The 23,077-nt window shown below is 41.0% G+C and overlaps 1 protein-coding gene across 1 annotated transcript in view; it reads right to left on the bottom strand.

Moving 5' to 3' along the window:
- POLR3B (RNA polymerase III subunit B) overlaps positions 1-23,077 on the bottom strand; it is a 139,361-nt gene that overhangs the window by 51,936 nt on the left and 64,348 nt on the right. The window contains exons 17-20 of the mRNA XM_089671194.1: positions 19,872-19,946; positions 17,016-17,114; positions 12,296-12,423; positions 1,488-1,697 (exon numbers count right to left, since the gene is read on the bottom strand). Of these exons, the coding sequence (XP_089527320.1) occupies positions 1,488-1,697; positions 12,296-12,423; positions 17,016-17,114; positions 19,872-19,946 (512 nt within the window). The remainder of the gene's footprint in view (positions 1-1,487; positions 1,698-12,295; positions 12,424-17,015; positions 17,115-19,871; positions 19,947-23,077) is intronic.

Genomic DNA, 23,077 nt, shown 5'->3' with positions numbered 1-23,077 from the left:
CACTGTACTAAATGGTCAACTGAATCTATCATATGACTGTAATATACTACTCTTTGAAAAAAAGTAATGGACAAAAGAACCAGGACTTTAATGTCTATGCAGCTAAAGCTAGCAACCGTGCCGCAGGATAGCAAACTGGCCTCTGAGATAGAAGATCATAAAGATCCAGTAAAGCACAGGGCATCTGCTAGGTATCTGACCAGCTCAACTTACTAAATCTGCCTGGGTCAGTCCAGTGCAAAGAGGACCACTGTAATGCGTTCCAGGTCAATCTTTTAAGCAGACAAGGAAGAAGTTTCAGGGATGGAAAGGTAAAAATCAGGTTGGGTATTGATTCAATGGAGCCACCGAAATATCCACACCTCTGGATCCAGACACTGTAGACTAAGAAGTCTGCCTGGCTATTGACTATGCCTGGGATGTACATGTCTGGATCCTGTTCTGGCCAGAACTTCAAGCTTCAGCCTTGTCAATCTACTCTCTTGAATGACTGATACTTCTGGCCAAGGCCACAAACTGATAGTGCAGAGGTCCAGCAGCAAACAGTAGGAATGGCTGATGTGCAGGAAAGATGGAGACATGTATGCAAGATTATTTAATGTCCACAAAAGCCAGACACTCTTCCTGGTGAAGGGAGGCGATAACAGATCTTGTAGATTCCATGTAATTTTACAGACTTTAAATGACGAATTTCAAAGCTTTGCTGTCCACATGGAGATTAATGCCCCCTTTGGGTTTGGACATGGTGAACAAGATTCAGTAAAACCTTTGGAACCTTCTGTCACATGAACTGGGGCAATGACACCTTGGTCTAGAAGAATGGAGAGGGCTTAATGGAGATCTGCTAATCTGTGCATTTGGAACATTGGAGGTAGTAAATTAAGGAAAAGGGTCAGAGCGAAAGCCCCATTTGTAGCCATGGAAGACCACCTCCAGCAGCCAAGCTGTCTCAACATCAGCCACCTTTGTGTGTGACTGGGGAGACAAGCTTGGGGGTTCTCGGTGTGCTAATGAATCTTTGAAATAAAAAGTGTTTCAATACATACCTTATTTCAGGCACAGTAATGTCATCATTTGGTCTCTGTGCTTCCCTATGCAATGCAGGTAGACTATGGCTAGTGGAAGGGGCCAGCAGGGTACTGTCCTGAAAACATCATAGTATCGGGTCTCGTACTCCTCTAAAGAACCCTTGGCCCTGATGCAAGCAATGGGTTGGTTCCTTTTGAACAATTATGCAAATATAAAATTGCCTTGATGGGTGGGTGTCAGTCTTGAAGATAAGGTGTTCCTAGGCCCACAATGCCCACATGTCATATTGAGCCTCCACGATTATAAGTACTAAAATCCAATAAATGAAAAGGATTTACTAGGAAAAGTCTGGGTGGGAGGAGTGGGCTAGATGGTACTAGATGTCGTTGGAAGCTTGGCTTTCAGGGTTGAATCAGTTAATGTGAAAAAGGTGACTACAAAACACTTCTGGTACTAACCTCTGTCTAGAGAAGCTTTATTCAATACCAGGGCATCTTCAATGTCGTACCCACTATAGCTCATCACTGCCACTGTGGCATTTTGTCCTGCAGGAAGTTTTTCAAAGTCTATAAGCTCAATGGTCTTGGTTTTAACCATTGGCCGTTGCGGGTATGCCAGTAAATACATCAATGTGTCAATTCTGTTCCTCTGGTTGTACCCAATTGTACCTGAAAAAAAAAGAAAACAAAGTACAAGCTATAAATATTTCTTCTGCTAAGATATTTTCCATGCACGGTTATTAAAACAAAGAATGAAAAGTGAAAATCCTGATAAAATTGATCTGTAAAGTTATTTGCCACTTTTGCAGACAATTTTGAAAAAATCTTCTATATCAGCCTTGGGGTACCTGGGCAAAAATGCCTAGGGTCTCATGCACACTGGACAATTTTTTAGCTGCTACTAGAGGCATCTGTCATTTGTTTTTTTTCTGCCTCTAAACCCCCCTGCATGGTAACCTGTGTGTCCATACACAGGTAGAAAAAAAACAAAACAAAAACAAAAAAAAAAAAACACTGCCAGTGTGTCCAGGAGCAACGCTGTTTTGGCAGATTAAACACTTGATACTTGTGATACTTGTAAACGTAATATATAAACCATAAAGAGAGAATAAATAAAAACAAAAAATTAAAATGGATAGGGTCAAAGGTTAGACAGAAGTCCAGCGTGTTCAGTTACTATCATTCAGTTAGAGATCAAATCACCTGGTAGTTAGCTTAGCATACTCATCAGAGTTGGAATAGGAACCAAGCAGTCAAGGTTTTATGGAATTTCTTTGTTTGCTCCTGTGCAATGACTACTGTCTATTCCATCTCATAAATATTGTCTATACCGTAGTTCGAATCCAATCCCTAATCGCAGGGATATTGGAAGACTTCCTTAATTTGAGAATCAAAGATTTAGCAGCGTCCAGTAGGTGCTTTGTCAAGGACAGTTTGTATCTGCCTAGAGAGTAATTTGAGATGTAGAATAGACGGCAGGCAGATGTAAGTTTATTCTGCATATCTGTGATATGAAGAATCAATTCACAGAATTTCTTCCAGAAGGGTGCAATCAAGGGGCAGTCCCATTAAATGTGTAACATATCCCCTTTTGCATTTCCAGCACAAATCTATGGAGAGCTTTTACCACCTTGGGCCGCTACATCATGTGCTTTATTGGCACATAATCCCAACTGTTCCTGCAAACGTTTAGCTAAGATAAGAGTAGGGAAAAGTTGTTTTTTTTCAGGTACTTATAAAGCAGCATCAATTTACACAGCACTTTACATATATATTGTACATTCTCATCAGTTCCTGCCCTCATGGAGCGTACAATCTAAGATCCTGAACTCACATTAATACATACACATAGTAGGGCCAATTTCGAAAAGAGCCAATTAACCTATAAACATGTCTTTGGAGTGTGGTAGGAAACCGGAGTAAACCCAGGCAGGCACAGGGAGAAATTGCAAACAGTTAAAACTCCTCTTTCTTTTTTTGTCATTTGTATCTAACTTGGGAGAATTCCATTTGCATGCTGTCCTGTAGACACAACAGGAACGGAAAGGAAACCCCTATAATGTGAGAGAAATCCCCTTTTGGACAGTGATCACCAAAACAAATTTCCCCATAGGAAGAATTCCCCTCTATTCCTGTTCTAGGTTCAAGTTGAAATTTTGGACTTGCTCTCAATTACTCTTCCAGTGACAATCACCAGGACAAAAAGTAGAGTTAATGCTGGCCATACACGGCTTACATTTTGGCCAATTCCTGCTGAATTGGTCAAAATTCAAGCCGTAGGTGGCCCTGTTGGCATCACCTAGCTCAGCAGACTTCAATATGAAAAACTACAGAGCCAGACAAAAAAAATCCCAGCTGAACAGCGACTGCAGTCAATCATATGCAGTCACTGCTCAGGTGTTCTTACAGCCACTGCTCCTCTGTTGAGTTTGGCAGGTGGAATCTATTGACTTCTCTTCTGCAGCCCATGAAGTTGATTGAGAAATCTTAACATGTACGGCTAGTCTAAGTTTCCCTAAGAAGACATAGGCTGCAATAAATATCTGACAGTCAATTTAACCCTTCACCAAACTTAAAAAAAGGCTTTAGATACATCTTAAAATTACCCTGTTGTGATTATTTTTATTTTAAAGTCTTTTTACCAGTAGAAGACAGAAATAAGTTCTCAGTGCCTGCGCTAGCGAATACTGTTCCAATTGCTAGAACTGAAGCCTGGACGTCCACTGGGAAAGACACTTCTGAGTACTAATCTAGCCTCCCTGGTTTCTCTCTATGACATACTACAATGGTGACATGAGGTCAGAGGGAGGAACTAGCATGCTGCAGAGGAACTCCTGGATTGGTGGCCCCTGAAGGGTCTGTTTTCCAGTGGACTTTCGAGGGCCAGTTCTAGTGGACAAGTAACCATTTTAGTGGACGAGGTGAAGTATGGTGCCATGGTCACCAAGGTGTTTCCTGACGACATCTACAGACAAGAAAAACACAACACAACAGGGTCGCTTTAATGTGGCAGACAGCCTTGCTGTCCAACAGGAAGGCTTGGTAGAACAGGCAGAGTCAGGTTACAGAAAGAGTCCAGATTTGCATTTGCAATTCAGCTATGTGCTTTTTTTCATACTGAAATCCACTTAAAATTGCCCAGGTATGCTTTAAAAGACATAATTCTTCTCTAATTTTCTGCAGGGTCACCCTATTTGTCCATTTCAATTCTCTATATGAATTCTGCATTCTGTACTGTACACACAGCCCACCATATGGATATTAAATGCACCCCATATTGGGCATGGTTTACCGGTTAATGCCAGGCAATTGCCTGCAGCAGTAAAATTCTGAATCCAGGCATACTGATGCAATTAACCAACCACAGAACAAAACATTGATTTTAGTTCATTTTAGATTAAGTTTCAGGTCATAACAAGTCAGATGTTCTGTATTGTTATGTTCTCAATCCCCCCAACAAAAAACGGTTTATAGCTCTATAAAGTTACCAAGGTTATTATAGAGGTGATATACAAACTACAAAAGGGACTAAAGCTGAGTCACTTTGTTCTGAACAGGAAAAGCACCACATCCCTGTCATTCCATAAAAGCACAAACTTTACAAAATGACGAAGATGCCTGTAAGAAAACACCATTCACACAACGGAATTTATAAACTAATATCGTTTTTCCTGTGACGGGCTCACAATAAATGCAGAATAAAATAATCTTCATAACCAAAGGGGTTTAATGAAGTGTTTTCAAGAGGTACTGCAGTATAAAAAAATGTCTAAAAGTCAGTTATGCTATGGCCTCCTTAAAGTGGACCTTGACTCCATGCACCCCAGGCAAAGCCCACTTGTTAAATGTGGCCCCTTGTTGGTACACTGAATAAAAAAAATTAGATTTGAAATAGGCATAAAGTAACTACATGAATGCTGACAAAGACATGCACCTATTTTGTACATATTTAGTAAAAGGACCAGATAAGACAAGGTCTCCATAATGTAGCATACATAGAAGTGCTGCAGGTAGAAGCCAGGGCAAAGTATTATCCAACCTTTTTTTCCCTCACCGGTACATTTTTAATATTTAGTCATTTAAACAAAGAGAAGAAGGCCACACTTAGCCACTTAAAGTGATACTAAACTCAGAACCCTGCAATCACTATATCTGGTCTCCCACAGTACAAACAACATGGAAATGCAATTATTTTAGTAAATATAAACAGCTAAATATCTTTTCTCATCAGCAGTTAGAGCAGTCTTATGACTTCTATTAGTGTCCAGCAGAGCACTGGTTAAAGCTTGTAGGAGTTTTCATTCTCCCAATTGTCCTATGAGGCTGCATAACCTTTGACCCTCTGTCTGGGCAGTGCTGATTGGCTCTGTGCTGATCCCGTGCACTCTCCCAAGAAAAAAAAACCTCTCTAGCAATGCACACCAAAACTAGGCATGTGCAGCTTGGCCCCAAGGCTCTGTACTATCAGCATGTGGGTTTGGAACAATAGAAGAAGGGGAGGATCAGAGAACACAGGATCAAACATCCATTTTACACAATGCAGAGGATTAACACCTTAGGTTCCACAGCGAGTATAACAAGCATACTTTACAGCATATGCAGACTGATTTTACTGGTGTGGGTTTAGTAACACTTTAAGGACCGACCACCTGCCTGCAATGCAATGTACTATGGACGGGCGGCCAGTACACGCACAGTGACGTTCCTGTAAGTCTCTGATCTCATCCAGATACAGGGCGCGTGCGCATCCCCACCTTCTGCTGTGATTCATGGCCAGGACCTGCTGATCAGCTGTGTTTAATCACAGCCCAAAGCCCTGTGCTGACAATCTACATATGACTCTGTACAGAGGAAGAAATCTCTGTTTCTTATCCATTCGAAGCAGAGAGAAGGAACAAAAGGATTTTCAGTAACAAGCAACATACTTTGCACACCTTAACACCTATTAAGCACACACTTAACCCCTTGATTACCCTGAGATGTTGACCCCCTTCCCAACCAGTGTCATTAGCACAGTGACAGTATAGTATTATCACTGATTACTATATTAAAGTTACTCGTGATGTCAGTCAGTTCCCACTCAGTGTCCGTTCGTGTCAAATTGCCTGCAGCACTATCACAGTCCCACTATAAGTCACTGATCACAGCCATTTGTAGTATAAAAAAAAATCCAGTTTATATATCATAGTTTTATAACTTTCACGCAAATCAATCAATATACATTTATATGGATTTTTTTTTTTTACCACAAACGTAGCAGAAATTTGATTTATTTAAAAAAATCTTTTTATTGTATTTGTTTATAGCAGAAAGTAAAAAATATTGTTTTTTCAAAATGTTTGGTCTTTTTCCATTTAAATAAAATCCAGTGGTGATCAAATACCACCAAAAAAAAGCGCAAATTTGTGAGAAAAAAAATTATATAAAATTTTGTTTGGGTACAGCATTGCATGACTGTGCAACTACTAGTTAAAGTAGCTTTTAAACCTTTTTAGTAATAGTACTGTTGTACATGTTGTTTGAACCCTTGTATAAGAGAAAATAAAAAAAATTATATATATATAAAAAAAAAAAAATAGTGCAGTGCTAAATAGCAAAAATTTTCTTGTCAAGAAGGGGGTAAAACCTTCCAGAGCGGAAGTGGTAAAAAGTAAACTTTTTATGGTGCAAGATCCTCTTTAAAGAAGCTTTTTTTTTTCCAAGTGGCCAGCCTTAATCCATGCATCCCCATGTGACATGGATGCTTTTCACTAAAAAGACCTGTTAATCCTGCCATGAAGGTCCTTGTTCAGATAATTCCTGTTACAGGCTGACAATGCTCTGTCCCAATCTCCCAATTGTGCTCCTTTGTTGTCACTCTATTACACATGCTTTAGGTTTTTCACCATACATTACCCAAGCATTGTCCACCGTTGTCACCAACAGGAGACAGTCAACGCAGTCATTGCTGAAGTACATGCATGGAGACAGAAAATGGCTGCAGGTGATCAGCAGTATTGAAATACAACAAAGCGTGAAAAAAAAGGTATGGCAACTCTTTATTATACATAGGGTTTAAACAAACTGTCGCTTAGTTGGGGTATACATCCACTTCTGTTATAGCACCCATTAAATACAAACTCCATGCAGACAGTGTCACTGGTGAAAATCAAACCCTGGACTCTAGTACTGCAAATGAGACAGCCCTACCCCACCACCCTGCTGGTCTCCTTATTGGATGTCAGCTGCCTTTGTCTACACACATTTTAAAGGGGGGAGGGGTCTGTAGACCAACAAAAGTTGGAAACAATGTAACTGATAACAGTGCTGGATTTTATAGGATGTTACAAGCCAACAAGATTTCTGGAAAGACCAACAGGTATTTTTACACTCATTGGAAAGATATAAAAAACAATTTTAATGATATATTTAAAGACCATAATTGAGCAAATGTTTACACACACATACTTTAAAATCCAATATTTGCCATGCATTACAACCACATACACTTTGTTCCATCACCTGCCAAGTGATCAAACTTTGTTTAAATAAGGCCCAGCACAATCATCTATTGACTGTTACATATTCTGAACTAGAGTGTCTGGTGCCAAAGTTTCTCTATTTTTCAATGATGGGTTTTATCAGCTTCCTTATTCTTTAGTCAGGTGTTTAGTAATAATGTGCAGAAACAAAGGCCTTTTTTATTGCTGAAGATATCTAGCAGCCTTTGTATCCCAACCATCAGCGGTAACGTCAGTGCATTGTATCCAGGGAGCTAAATGTGCAAGACCCGGGGTCACAGCAGCTGAATACACCCCGCTCAGAAAACAGAGACAATGAATTGCAAATGACACTCCAGACAAAAAGCAGAGGGAGAAGGAAGGAGCAAAAGAAACCTCATTCACTGCAAACACCACAAAAGGACTGTGCCTGGACTGAATTGGCTTTCTGTACACACTGATCCTGTATGACTGTGTGTGGTATGAAACGAAACCTTCCACAGAAAGCAAGAAAAGACAGAATCTGGAGTCCTGGGTGGTTCTTGTTGCATATTAAAGCTGAACTCAAGGCAGATAAAAAAGGCAAAACTAATGCAGCCTTTTAAACATTAATACATCATCATTAAATGTATTTTCCAAATGCAAGCAGTGTAGGTACTTTTGGCTTAGTATCGGTCTCCGCCATACAGTCCATGTACAGCAGAGCTAAAACTAGGACTGGTAGAAGCAGTTCAAGGAGCCAATCAGCTTTGAGAAACTGTTTATGTGCCAAAAAGAACAAGCTAATAAGAAGAGAGAGCAGAGTGACATAGTTAAAGCAAAACTAAACTCTCTCAATCACTCAATCGGCAAGCATTACAGTGTTACTAAACCCACAACAGTAAAATCAGTCTGTATATGCAGTAAAGCATGCTTGTTATACTCACTGTGGGTTAATCCTCTGCATTGTGTAAAAATGTTTGATACTTTCTTCTCTGTTCCTCCCCTTTTTCACGTGACCACCTCTTATCTCCAGACTAAACTGTAGGCATGCACATGCTCAGTTTAGTGTGTATTGCTAGAGGTTTTTTTTTTTCCTCGGGAGAGTGCATGTGATCAGCACAGGGCCAATCAGCACTGTCCAGACAGAGGTCAGGGGATTTGCATCCTCCTAAAGAAAGAAAACTCCTCCTACAAGCTTTAGCTAGTGTTGGGCTGGACACTGATAGAAGTCACAAGACTGCTCTAACTGCTGATGAGAAAAGGTATTTAGCAGTTTAGAGTGAAGGAAATAAGTATTTTATCCCCTGCTGATTTTGAATGTTTGCCCACTCACAAAGAAATGATCAGTCTAAAAATCAAATGGTAGGTGTATTGTAACAATGAGAGACAGAATAGCAACCAAAAATTCAAAAGAAATGCATGTCTAACAAATTATGCACTGATTTGCATGCTCCTGAGGGAAATAAGTATTTGATCCCATATCATTCAGAAGGATTTCTGGCAGTCTCTTAAAGGGAGTGCTGCTAATCTCATTTTGCTACCTGTATAAAAGACACCTGTCCACAGGAGCAATCAAACAATCAGATTCCAAACTCTCCACCATGGCAAAGACCTAAGTGCTGTCCAAGGATGTCAGGGACAAGATTGCAGACCTACACAAGGCTGGACTGTGCTACAAAACTATAACCAAGCAGCTTGGTGAGAATGTGACAACAGTTGGTACAATCATTCGCGAATGGAATAAACACAGAACAACTGTCATTCTTCCTAGGTCTGTGCACCATGCAAGATCTCACCTCGTGGAGTGTCAATGATCATGAGTACAGTGAGGAATCATCCCAGAACTACACGTGAGGATCTTGTCAATGATTTCCAGGCAGCTGGGACCACGGTCACCAAGAAAACAATTGGTAACACACTATGCCGACAAGGATTGAAATCCTGTAGTGCCCGCAAGGTCACTCTGCTCAAGAAAGCACATGTCCAGGCCCATCTGAAGTTTGCCACTGAATATCTGAATGATGCAGAGGAGGACTGGTTGAATGTTTTGTGGTCAGATGAGACCAAAATCGAGCTCTTTGGCATCAACTCAACTGGCCGTGTTGGGAGGAGAAGGAATGCTGCCTATGACCCCAAGAACACCATCCCAACCGTCAAACATGGTGGTGGAAACATTCTGCTTTGGGGGTGTTTTTCTGCTAAGGGGACAGGACAACTGCACCGCATCAAAGGGACGATGGACGGGGCAATGTACCGTCAAATTGTGGGTGAGAACCTTCTTCCCTCAGCCAGGGCATTGAAAATGGGTCGTGGATGGGTGTTCCAGCATGACAATGACCCAAGGCAACAAAGGAGTGGCTCAAGAAGAAGCACATTAAGATCCTGGAGTGGCCTAGCCAGTCTCCAGACCTTAATCCGACTGAAAATCTGTGGAAGGAGCTGAAAGTTCGAGTTGCCAAATGTCAGCCACCAAACCTTAATGACTTGGAGAGGATCTGCCAAGAGGAGTGGGACAAAATCCCTCCTTAGATGTGTGCAAACCTGGTGGCCAACTACAGGAAACCTCAGACCTCTGTGATTGACAACAAGGGATTTACCACCAAGTACTAAGTCATGTTTTGTGAAGGGGATCAAATACTTATTTCCCTCATGAACATGCAAATCAGTGCATAAATTTTTTAGACATGCATTTCTTTTGAATTTTTTGTTGTTATTCTGTCTCTCAGTGTTACAATACACCTACCATTTGATTTTTAGACTGATCATTTCTTTGTGAGTGGGCAAACATTCAAAATCAGCAGTGGATCAAATACTTATTTCCTTCACTGTTTATGTACTAAAATAATTGCACTTCCATGTTCTGTGTACTGTGGGAGACCAGATATAGTAGATGCAGGGTCCTGGGTTTAGTAACACTAACTATTCTTCGTAGTTATGCTTTTAGTCTTTGTAAACAGATAGAAAGATGTATTATTTATTTATTTTTTACATTTCTTAATTTGCTTCCTGGCCTTGGCCAAAATGCTGAAACACATCCTCAGTGTCTTCAGGAGGGGAGGAGTGACTTTCCCACCCAAGCACACCCTCCTGCCTGCATGCCTGAGCCAAGAGTAGATGATTCCAAGTAAATGCATCATGAATCATCTGCCCTTACTTAAGAAGACTGCAGCTAGAAATGCTAGATGGTGTTTTTCAGAGTGTTTTCTCATCAAAATAAAGCACAGAGACATGGATTGATGGGGGAGTTTGCTTTGAATATTAAAAGTGAATTAAATAGCATTTTCAGTATGTGGTGTTCAGACACAGTTCAGTTCCACTTTAAGTTTATTAGTCTGCTGCTTCTCTTTTCACTGTCCAGTCACAGGATGAAGGGAGACACAAGAACGGTAGGTACTACTAAAATGCAGCAGGAAAAATCAGGTCTCCAGCCCTGCCAGACAAAGCTGTGCATATCACGGGATTGGATGTACAGACATGCAAATCCTTTGTTGGACCAACAGGAAGGCGAAGGCAGGGTCAGATGCATCTTTTTTTGGCCTTGTTCACACGGGCGTACCCAAGTGTATACCTGTGCGAGGGCTGGGTTTCCTCACACAGGGATGCACAGGTGTTCCTTGTATCCCCGTGTAGGCAATCCCATTGAGATCAATTGAGACACAGTGGCTGCATGAACACCCTGACTAAGTTCAGGGACCCAAACCCACACAGTTGTTACATTGGGAGCAGCGGCTCTGCCCGTGCAACCGCTGCGTCCCAACTGATATGAACGGGACTGCTTGCACATGAATGAACAGAACACCTATGCATCCCCATGTGGGCAAATACAGCCCTCACATGTACGCTTGATAATGCCTGTGTGAACCAGATCTTATAGGCAAAAGTCGAGGTTTGCCTAAATTTCCAAATCTACTGATCCTTTTAAATGCTGATGTCACTTATTCACATACTCAGTTTGAATAGACCTGATTTGTAACCATTGTGCACGTCCTGTCCTAGAGTGACAATATGTACTCATTGTACTGTATCAATGGAAGAGCAGTGTTGTCACCCTAGGACAGAAATGTTTTACGACTGCAGAACATCTCCCTCTCTCCTTGACAAAGGTGGAGGCATTCTGATTCCACAGAGAAGAACTAGTAAGAGCTCAAAACACGGTTTAGGATTTCAGAGCACAGGAATTTACCAACTTACTGGATTTGTGGCAGAATCAACAGTATATTAAATAGACTAAAATGAAGGAAATAACACGCATCGATCGAGTTTGCATACACTTTAAGGTGTGTAAACCTGACTATAAATGAACAGAGATTTGTTTGAAATGGTCAGTTTTCAGTACTTAGTTCAATTTTCTAATCATTAGTGGGGTCAAATCAACATTCCTTATCAACAGTGATGAGAAAATTCAAAGAAGCAGGATGGAAATTTTTTTCTTGATTGAATGAATTTCAAACAGTGTTTGTGGTTTCATTCAGAAGTGACATTCAATCCAAAATTGAATTTTAAAAGCAAACAATTTTGAAGTACTTTCAAATGACATTTGTCCAGTCATTAAATGTACAAAAACAAATCCTATGAATACTCACATAAAAGCACCTTTGAAAATCTACTAGTGTATGACCAGCTTTAGATTAATATGCTTCTGCACCAACACTGCCAGTGACTCTGCCAGAGAAGCAAAACGAAGGGGAACCAAAATAACTCTTACAGGAAGAAGGAAGGTCAAAAGATCTTTTTTTACTTATGGTCTACTTTACCTAGCATAACTAGAAATATAGAGAAGAGATTATTACCAAATATTCTCCTTACCCATAGCCTGCTTCCCCATAGCACACTGATAGGTATTTCTTGGGGACTGGTTATGATGAGGATATGGAATAAGCCCAGCACAAACCCCAAGCAAGGTAAATGGCTCAATCTCCAAATGTGTTGTTTGTCTTGAAAAGAAAGGAGAAAAGAAAATATCATGAATTAATGAAGAACTCTGGGATAGGCAAAAAAAGAAAAAAAAAAAAATCACTCATCAGTACATCACTCTGTACAAAACACTATATAGTTAATACATTTGTGAAATTCCTTACCATTGAAGAGAAAAATCTAACTGAATTTTCAGGAGTCATCTCTGCAATTCAAAAGATAACAGTATCTGCTCTGCCAAGGAGGAGGTGCAACAGAAGGGATTACATTATATCTCCTCTCTGCAGTAAAAGGAAACTACAGTTTCCATCAACCTCTAGGAATTGCATTGAATGTGGGCGGGTACCCTAGGCCTGTACATGTTGAATGTGTCTGAGTCCTGGTATGCTCATCACTGCAAGTGGGGCTGAATGACATCACTGCTTCCTGGAGAAAGAACTACAGATGGGGTATGCCAAGGCTGGCGGAATAGGAGACAGAGCAGCCACCGGTCTGACAAACCAAAAACCAAACACAACTAATGGTTTGATTTGAAAATTAATAGTCTATTTTAGAGCAACTACTGAGTGAACCAGAAGATGGATGACATATTCAATGAAGGTAGGAAATCAGCAACAAGGACATGTAAAGAAGTTTGCCCGGAGTTCTGCTTTAACATATAAAAGTGAAACACCACATGCAAAAGTGCTACTGAGCATCTCCTTATACATTTTTGAGGAAGTAGGCAATTACAATTACAGTTAACATATACAACAGTCCTTGCCCCCTCTTTAAACTGATGATCATGGTGGATGGTTTCTTTCAGAGGTATCTGACAGATGGTGAGGAGGTGGTCATCAGTATTAACCTTGTAAATGTCACACCACCACACTGCAGTCACATGTACTGAATGAGGTTGCGGCGCCATTCAATTAAATACAGTGCATCCAGAAAGTATTCACAGCGCTTAACTTTTGCCACATTTTGTTATGTTACAGCCTTATTTCAAAATGGATTAAATGGAAAAATTGCCCAAAAATAGGTGTGCCAAGCTTGTAGCATCATACTCAAAACGACTTGAGGCTGTAATTGGTGCTAAAAGTGCTTCAACAAAGTACTGAGCAAAGTCTGTGAATACATTTGTTTTTTTTTGTTTTTTTTAATAAATTGCAAAAATTTCAAAACAAACTTCTTTCACATTGTCATTATGGGGTATTGTTTGTAGAATGTTGAGGGAAAAAATGAGTATAATCCATTTTGGAAGAAGGCTGCAACATAAAGAATTGTGGCAAAAGTTAAGCGCTGTGAATACTGTCTGGATGCACTGTAGGTAGTGTTCAGTAGTGGCACTGCCCGCCAAACACAACAGGGTGATCATTGTTGCCACAGCCATGAAGCTCAGCATCATGAACATGGCACGTGTACAAACCTGTCCAACTGCCTTTGATAAATACGGGGGTGGGGCATAAAAAGATGTGGCTCAACTGCCTATTTACTGACCCCTGTCCCCCGATCACAAGTGTGCACAACCTCTTAGGATTACGTACTACATGACTGAAATGTGTTTAAAGAGTTATGTAAACTTAAAATACAAAAATGTATTTATTTACTACAGGTGCTTATTTAGCACTGTCAATTTACACAGCGCTTTACTTATAATGTGATATTTTGCAGCTTACCAGCCCTCAGATGTGGTGGCTACATTAGTTTTTTTTTTCCCCTTTACTTTTGCCTGGTAATTCTGCCAGTAAAACTTGCTGTCCTACGATGACAACCCTCATTCACCCTACTGTATCTGGACAGCTGAAACAGGATAGGACTACAGGACTCTCCCCTTCTGTTATTGTCAACAAGAGGTGCTGTGCTGCAACATGTCACATGTTACTTCCTGAATATGGGTGTAACATGTTCCAAAAGGAGAACCTATCCGGTACATCACATGTAATTCGCACCGCAGTCCTGTGCAAATCACATGCGATTTGTGTGCAGTGCGATTGGAGCCATAATTTTGTATGGCCGCAATTGCACCAGCACCAAAAATGTGCAGGACCCTTTTTTGGGTCCGCACTAGAATTGGTTCGCATGGGTATTCACACCTATGTGATCCAATTCTGAACATCGCACCGTGTTTTGTGGACCGATATCGGGGTGTTGTTAACATTTACACCCGCATTGGTTCGCATGAACGGGAGCGCGATTCTGATACGGTGAGGAATTTGCACAGAAAACGCTGCAAATTTTGCACCGCATCAGTGTGAACCCAGCCTCAAAGGCTAATTCTCAGAAAACATATACTGTTATAGTGCTGTGCTGCAACTTGAAGGCAATAATGTATGAATGAAGACTATGCAATTAGGGCCTCATTGCCCTCATTACTATTGAGGACTTGGTGGGCAACAGATATGAGAACTTAAAAGTGCAGGGTGAAGCAACAGGTTCACTTTAACGTAGACCTCCCCAACAGCATATTACCCTTCCTTTCATTATAACCGCTGCTTAATTCAGTCTCTGAGAGTAAAATGAAAGCCTTGGGTATGCTAAGAATTGTTGTAGTCACCACAGCTTATGCATGGCTATGAACTCCCCACTGATTCATGCACTCTTCCATACCTAGAAGAAACAGGTACTTGCTTTGGCTTTCTGTACTGAATGGATCAGTGGAAGAGTAAAGGATGGAGGGGTTAACTCAAAGCTATTGCTTTGTTCTGAATGGTTTCTAGAATGCTTGAGAAACAGCAGGTGGAAAAGGGACAAACATTGATCACATTTTCACTCTCACCACTGTACCTCTGTTCCATTCAAAACAAAGTCTTCAGTGTTGGGGTCCCCTTTCAGTAAGCTACATGGCCAAACGTTTGTGAACACCTGACTATCACATGTACACCATATGGCCGAATGCATATGGACATCTCTGCAAATTATTGAGAACAAGTGTTTCCAAAGAGATGTACGGCTACAACCTGAAAGCAGTTTCGAAAAGGCCATTATCTGTTTCAGCGTGACTGTGACCCACAAAGCCAACTCCATAAAGACATGGTCTGAGGAGTCTGAAGTGATGAGCTTGGGCATGTTTGGACTAGGATCCAAATCTACGTGTGCGAGCCCTCCAGAAGGCTGCAATCTGTACTGTGACAATCATCTGCAGATGGGGCATTGCCTGCCCTGCAGCCACATATGTACAAGGGACATCTATACGTGTGGCTGTGGGGCAGAGAATACCCCATCACCAAATGATTGGCCTGTACATGCGACAGTGCACTGGTGGGCTCGCACACATGGGTTCAGATCCTAGTTCGAACACGCCTAAGATGATCACTGGTGTGGAGGAACTCAAGAGGCCTGCACAGAGTCTTGACTTCCATCCTACAGAACACATTTGGGATGAATTCAAATGCCAGTCTTGAGTCAGGTCTTCTCGTTCATCATCAGTACCTAAACCGAAAAATGCATCTGCCATGAATGACCACAGATACACTTCAAAGTCTTGTGGAAAAACTTACCAGAAGGATGAAGGCTGTTTATAGCAGCAAAGGGGGTGTCCATGTTCATGTTAATACCTATGGCTTTGGAATGGGATATTCAACAAGATTATATAGGTGTGACAGTCAGGCGTCCACAAATGTTTAACCAGATAGGAAACTGGACGACGTCATTCCAACATGGAGGTTCACCCTTTCTATGTTATTCATAAGCTGGCCATACACTGCTGAATGTTGAAGAAATGATGGCAGGCACAGCTGCAATTTACATAGTGTAAAGACCCGCTGACACTGCTCCGTCTGACAGAAATCAATGTTCAAGTGACATATGGCAAAAAAAGCATATTACACAATTGTTGACCAAAAAGCAATAGCATCCAATCAGATGCAGTCACTATGCAGGTGTTCTGACAGCCAGTAAAGCCAGCTGTAAGAATACAATAGTCCGGCAGGTGGGATTCGTCCATCTGCACTGTTAGCACGGGTAATGAAAGACCAAAAAAAATCTATAAGCGTATGGCCAGCATTAGACAATCAAAATCTGACTTGACACAGTGCACGAATATTGTATTAAGTTGACTTATCTATGTAACTATAAATGCTGGGGTATGCTAATTAGAGCTGAGGAAACTATTTGGATGAGTAGCAAAATATCTACGACATTACAGAACGAGTCTACCTGAGTTGTGACTAACTACTACTTGGTGTATAGAGCAGGCATGATGTAAGCCAGTATCCACAAGACTTTGTCAGTTACGTAGCCCTGTTACGTAGGTCAAACACTTAAGATCAAGATGCTGATCAGAGTGCAATATATGCAGCATACATGGCTATTTATTTAATGCTTTGTAAACAGCTCTATTGCCACAGGAGACCATAACGGTAGAAACGCTTGACATGTAATTTCAATTACTGAGTACTCTTCATTGCCTGGCAGGAATATCACTAGCATGGACAGAAGACATGAGGCCAAGCAAGTTTTTTGGGAAAGGTAAGATCTGCATATCATTTCAGGTTACACCTTGAAAATCCTCTAATCTCAATGAAAGCCTAACAGGGTCTGGGGGTGCAGGGATCTCAGCAGATGTAACAATTTTTTTGTATGCGATAAAAAGTGAGTTTAGGTTTAAAGGCTTTAGAACACTGTAACTTACTTGGTAATAGTGTGCTCGTAGAGGGCTACGTAACAGTCATTCTCTTCATTAACATCCAAATACTCCACCAGACCCTCATGAAGAAAGTCCTCAAAACTCCTGAGAATGGACAAAATAATCAGTTAGCTCTGCCAAGTACATGAAGTAAAAAACAATTACTATAAGCCCTCCTGACTCGTACTCAAGAACCCACTACGATAAGGGGGGGGGCGGGGGCACCCTCCCAGACTTTCATTCATACTATCCGGCGGCACAGCTCTCCCATTTGTTTCACCTAACTAAATCGGAAACTGACCGTTTCCAGGCTCTGGTATTTGGGCAGCCCGATCATACCTTGTTTTCCCCCCTATAAATGGTGTTGCGGGACAGCGGGCATCCCGGGGCCCATGCACCTCGTGACACAATAGCTCATTACCACAAACGTATCTGGGAGCTGGCTCTTCGTCGCATGAACGCCCCCTCTTATCACTCACATGTTCCGCTTTGGCTCAACCCCAGGCAGCCTAAACTCCTCATTATCCCTAACCCTGATGATTCCTAGGGGAATCATATACAGTATATCCAACAGGTGGTTGCGCCCACTGGGTCCAAGCTGTTCCAAACCTTAAAAGAGAAATTTGACCTCCCTAACCATATGCTATTTAGATATTTACACCTCTGCCATGCCTTGAGGGCCAAATTTCCAGAGCCAGCTCTTCTACTTCAACCCCTAACATTGATAGAGATGGTGCTTGGGTCCGAACCTACCAAGCTGATTTCGGTTTTATACACTGCTCTCTGTACTCCCAAAATAACCAACATAGCGGAGGGGGCCAAATCCCGATGGGAACCAGATATTGGGCCATTGGAGACGGAGATCTGGGTTGAGATATTGGAGGGCACCAAGTTGGCTTCAACGGAGACTCCCTGACAAACGTACTCAGCTCTATATAGTACATCAAGCATATCTTACCCCACTTCAGGTTTCTAGATTTCATCCCGAGCAGAGCCCTCTTTGCCTCAGGGACCCTGGCACCTTTTTCCACCTCATATGATCCTGTCCAGTTATTCAGATGTACTGGGAGCAAATCATCAAGTTCCTCCATGATCACATGGGCTCACCCCTACAATAAGATCCCAGAGTGTGTCTTCTTGGTCTTCTCTCAGACCTGCCTGAGGACAAATTCCTCATTACACTCTTATGTGAATCCCTATTTAGGGCCCGAAAACTAGTTGCATGCCACTGGATACAGACAACTGTCCTTACCCTCTAGGTATGGTTGATTGAAGTTAACTCAACTTTTCCGTATAAGAAACGTATCTATATCCACAGAGGATGCCCCACGAAAAACAACAAAATATGGGATAGATGGCTTGCTTCGCCTTCCACCTACATGATGTAAAGGCGGTATCCGTGGTTGGGATTCCCCCGCCCCACCCTCCTCACTGAATTTTGTACTACTCTTCCCCCAGACATTTATATTAGTGCACTTTGCTATGATGTTTGATCTATGTTATGTTTGATGTCTAACCATTTTTTGTCATTCCACATGATTTCTGGAAATGCTCCTTGTTACAAAACATGTAATTCCCTAATGCCGCAGCATGTGTTATTGATGTACCACGTTCTTTCCCTTTTTTTTTTTGTTCCTGCTGTTCATACCAATAAAATTTTTATTGTAAAAAAAAAAAAAAAAAAAAAACCCAACTACTATGCTTAAAAGAAGATGGTCATGCACGACCCATATATACCCCTATACTTTTCTCTCCCCCTTTATATCATGTCCCATCATTTGCTACTTCTTTTACTGATGTGGACTTCATCTCCCAAGAGCCCTTTCCCTACATAATGTACATTGGTAAGCTCTTCAAAGTGAAGGTAACAGAAATTTGTTGCTGGAAAATAATCACTTGACTGCATGTCAAATGAGCAATCTAACAGAGGAGAACTCAGGCAAGCTGACAACGCCGCTTGGGATTTCAGAGCAGCAGAGTCTGCGTTGTCAGTACACAACAGATAATTAGGAGCTTACTGTATTTGTGGCAGTATTAAGTATGTATTGCAGAAATGTACTGCATATATTTTTAAATTTTGCCCAGACACGCATTTTAAATCTAACACCAAGCCAAAGCTAGTCTTATTCATAAGAAGCCAGAGGCACTTGTTATATTGTTATCACTGCTAAATAGACTGGCTGGCCCTCACAACTACTTAAAGCCTCGTACACACAATCAGAAAATCGGACGAAAAGTAAAATTTTCTAAGTGATCGTCCGATGATTTGATCATTGGTACACAAGAAAATTTTTCTTATATGATATCACACAATTTGGTTTAATTAGTATAGTCTTTGTCAAACTACAATACAAAAAAATAAAATACAATACATTCATCGCTTCCACAACTCTATTGTGTCTTAAGAACATTTTTGTAAATTGAGTAATCACTTCATTTTCGATATGGAGACTAGCGTGCAAAAAAAAAAAAAAAAGGACAATCATTTGTCCAATATTCTCATAATGTGTACAAGGCTTCAAAGTTAGCTTTCTTAAAAGAATCAAGGCATCTACTAAGGCTGATCTTTATTTCTGAGAATGCTAGATACCTGGCTGTCATTCTGATGCACTGCCTTCAATACTTTGAGAACAGACATGAAGATACTGATATTTCTGTGACTTTTTAATTTATTTGTACTTGTGAGTATACCTAAAAGATGCAAGAAATGTCAACAGTGCAACACAACAAAGTCAGGTTAAACTGCAGAGTTGGCACCTCAATTTTCAGCCTGGTTCTTAGCATTCAGAGGATAATAGAGATTTCAGGTAAATAATAAATAATTAAAAAAAAAAAAACAGTTTTGTATGGAAAAAAACATACCTGTAACCTTGCGTAAGCTCCTGCATATGTTTGTTGGTCACCATACTCCTCTGATTCTTGACAATAATATAAGGCCTAGGAAAAAGGCAGAATCATTGTCAGTGCTCATATGCACTAATGTTGTGTTTCACCAGCCAGGCTATACAATGTGACAGGGGTGTGTGTAAAATCATAAGACTGACTGAGCAGAATTATAAATCCTTTCATAGGTAAGCCTTTTCACATATACACTGCTAAAAAAAATTAAAGAAACACTTTGAAAACACATCAGACCTTAATGGGGAAAAATCTCGTGCTGGATATCTATACCGATATGGATTGAGTAATGCGTTAGGAACATAAGGATGCCCCATCATTTGATGGAAATGAAAATTATCAACCTACAGAGGACTGAATTCAAAGACACCCTGGAAATCAAAGTGAAAAAATGATGCACCAGGCTAGCCAATTTTGCTGAAATTTCATTGCAGCTACTCAAAATGGTACTCAGTAGTTTGTATGGCCCCAATGTGCTTGTATGGATGCCTGACAACGTCAGGGCATGCTCCTAATGAGACAACGGATGGTATCCTGGGGTATTTCCTCCCAGATCTGGACCAGGGCATCGCTGAGCTCCTGGACAGTCTGAGGTGCAACCTGGCAATGTTGGATAGACCGAAACATAATATCTCAGGCGAGTGTGGGGGGCCATTCAATGGCATCAATTCCTTCATCCTTCAGGAACTGCCTGCATACTCTCGCCATATGAGGCTGGGCATTGTCGTGCACCATGAGGAACCCAGGACCCACTGCACCAGCGTAGGGTCTTACAATGGGTCCAAGGATTTCATCCTGATACCTAAGGGCAGTCAGGGTGCCATTGTCAAGCCTGTAGAGGTCTATGCGTCCCTCCATGGATATGCCTCTCCAGACCATCACTGACCCACCACCAAAACGGTCATGCTGAACGATGTTACAGGCAGCATAACGTTCTCCACGGCTTCTCCAGACCCTTTCACATCTATCCCATGTGCTCAGGGTGAATCTGCTCTCAACTGTGAAAAGTACAGGGCGCCAGTGGCGGACCTACCAATTCTGAAGTTCAATGGCAAATGCCAATCGAGCTCTATGGTGCCAGGCAGTGAACACGGGCTCACTAGAGGACGTTACGCTTTCAAGTCACCCTCATGAAGTCTGTTTCTGATTGTTTGGTCAGAGACATTCACACCAGTGACCTGCTGCAGGTCATTTTGTAGGGCTCTGGCAGTGTTCATCCTGTTCCTCCTTGCACAAAGGAGCCGGATACTGGTCCTGCTCATGGGTTAAGGACCTTCTACAGCACTGTTCAGCTCTTCTAGAATAACTGCCTTTCTCCTGGAATCTCCTCCATGCTCTTGAGACTGTGCTGGGAGACACCGCAAACCTTCTGGCAATGGCACGTATTGATGTGCAATCCTGGAAGACTTGAACTGCCTGTGCAACCTCTGTATGCTCCAGGTATTGCTTCATGCTACCAGTAATGACGCTGACCCTAGCCAAATGCAAAATTAGTCAAAAAAAAATTACAGTGGCCTCCACCTGTAAAACCATTTGTTTTGGGGGTCATCTCATTGTTGCCCATCTAGTGCACCTGTTGTTAATTTAATTAACACCAAAGCAGCTGAAACTGATTAACAACCCCCTCTGCTACTTAACTGACCAGGTCAATATCCCAGGAGTTTCACTGACTTAATGCTATACTCTGATTAAAAAAAATGTTCCTTTAATTTTTATGGAGCAGTGTATATGTATTTAAACTGTGCAACTAGCTATATGCCTAATGTTTATGCTTAAAAACTGCACCGAAAACACAAAATCCAAAAGCTCTGTATGTGTGATTAAAGTAGATTTAAATGTATTACATTTTGTTTGCTAAAACACTATCATAAACAATTAATTTTTTTTATATAAAAACACAGTTTTCATCTTTTTTTATCTCTGTGCTACTGAATCCTTCAGCCTCTTTCAAACACTTCATATCTGCATAAACTAGCCCCAGCATCAGCTGCTTATCATTGCTCCGGAGAAGGTTCCTGAAAGTGACTACAGCAGACCATGTCTGTGCAATGTGTGTTGGCACTGTGGCATGTGACAGGGTAAAGACACATGAACAAAATTGGGAGATGATAACAGCGCAATGTTATTCTACAACAGGAAGTACCTGAACAAGGACTTTCATGGCAGGTATTTGTATGAAAGCCGTAGATTTGAAAATACTGAAAATTACATTTGAAATTATATCAACATGTAACCGGGTTTAAATCTCCTTTAAGAATAGAACAAATAGTTTGGATAAATGTATTTAGTGTACATTACCCCAAACAGATTTAAAACTTTAGAATTTAACATATTAAATCTTGTATGCAATTTTAATGATTGGGTGTACAGTAGCACATTATAGGTAGTCTTGTGTATGAAAACAGGGAGGTAAAGTATCTATGTTACTTAAATTAATAAATGAAATCCCTGATGTCAATGGTCTGAATGGCGGTTATTGTCAAAAAAAAAAAAAAAAAAAAGACACTTTTCTCCAGTTATTGTACCTTCGACTTTTACATACAAAATTAAGCCATCAGCAGCTGTCAAGAAGTCCTATTCTCTTACATTATTGCTAATATGGTAGAGGCTTCTTTGTGTGGGAGATGAGGCCTATTCTTAGGAAACTCAAGGGACCATACTTTGTACAACAGGTAGCTAGCGGCCATTATTGAACCTCAGGCTTTCAGCCATATTGGCAGCGGAATGAGAGTCCTATCGCTCAGAACAGGAAGATAACATGGATCATTTGTGTGTTTTGGCGATCAGCCTATGCCTGCTTTCTTTGATAAATGACGTCTCTATTTAGCTTAATGAACCTGTCAACAATGTCACAGACTGACACTCTGAGGATTTTTGTTTTTTATTTAAAAAGAAAGAAAAAAAAAAAAAGAATTTTAAGTCCAACAATTTTGGAGCAATTGCTTGTATGCCATGGAAAATGATATTTGTAATTTTTACATATTCGGGAATTAAAGAACCTGTCACTTTTCCAATTAAGAGCAAAGGTAACAGGTCCTCTTTGTACAGTAGCCCACATTCTCAACTACTAACACTTGTACTTTCACTGCCCACTGCTGCCAGCCAGAGATTTTAAAAATACCCAGTAACTCTAAATATGGAGGAAGTGGTTACCCAACCTGTTCTCCACT

Source organism: Staurois parvus, unplaced genomic scaffold (genome assembly GCF_062004578.1).
Source record: "Staurois parvus isolate SC_StPar_1 unplaced genomic scaffold, SC_StPar_1.0 ptg000101l, whole genome shotgun sequence".
Classification (NCBI taxonomy): Eukaryota; Metazoa; Chordata; class Amphibia; order Anura; family Ranidae; genus Staurois; species Staurois parvus.
The sequence above is the reverse complement of the archived record's forward strand: the minus strand, read 5'-3'. Positions and strand labels throughout refer to the sequence as shown.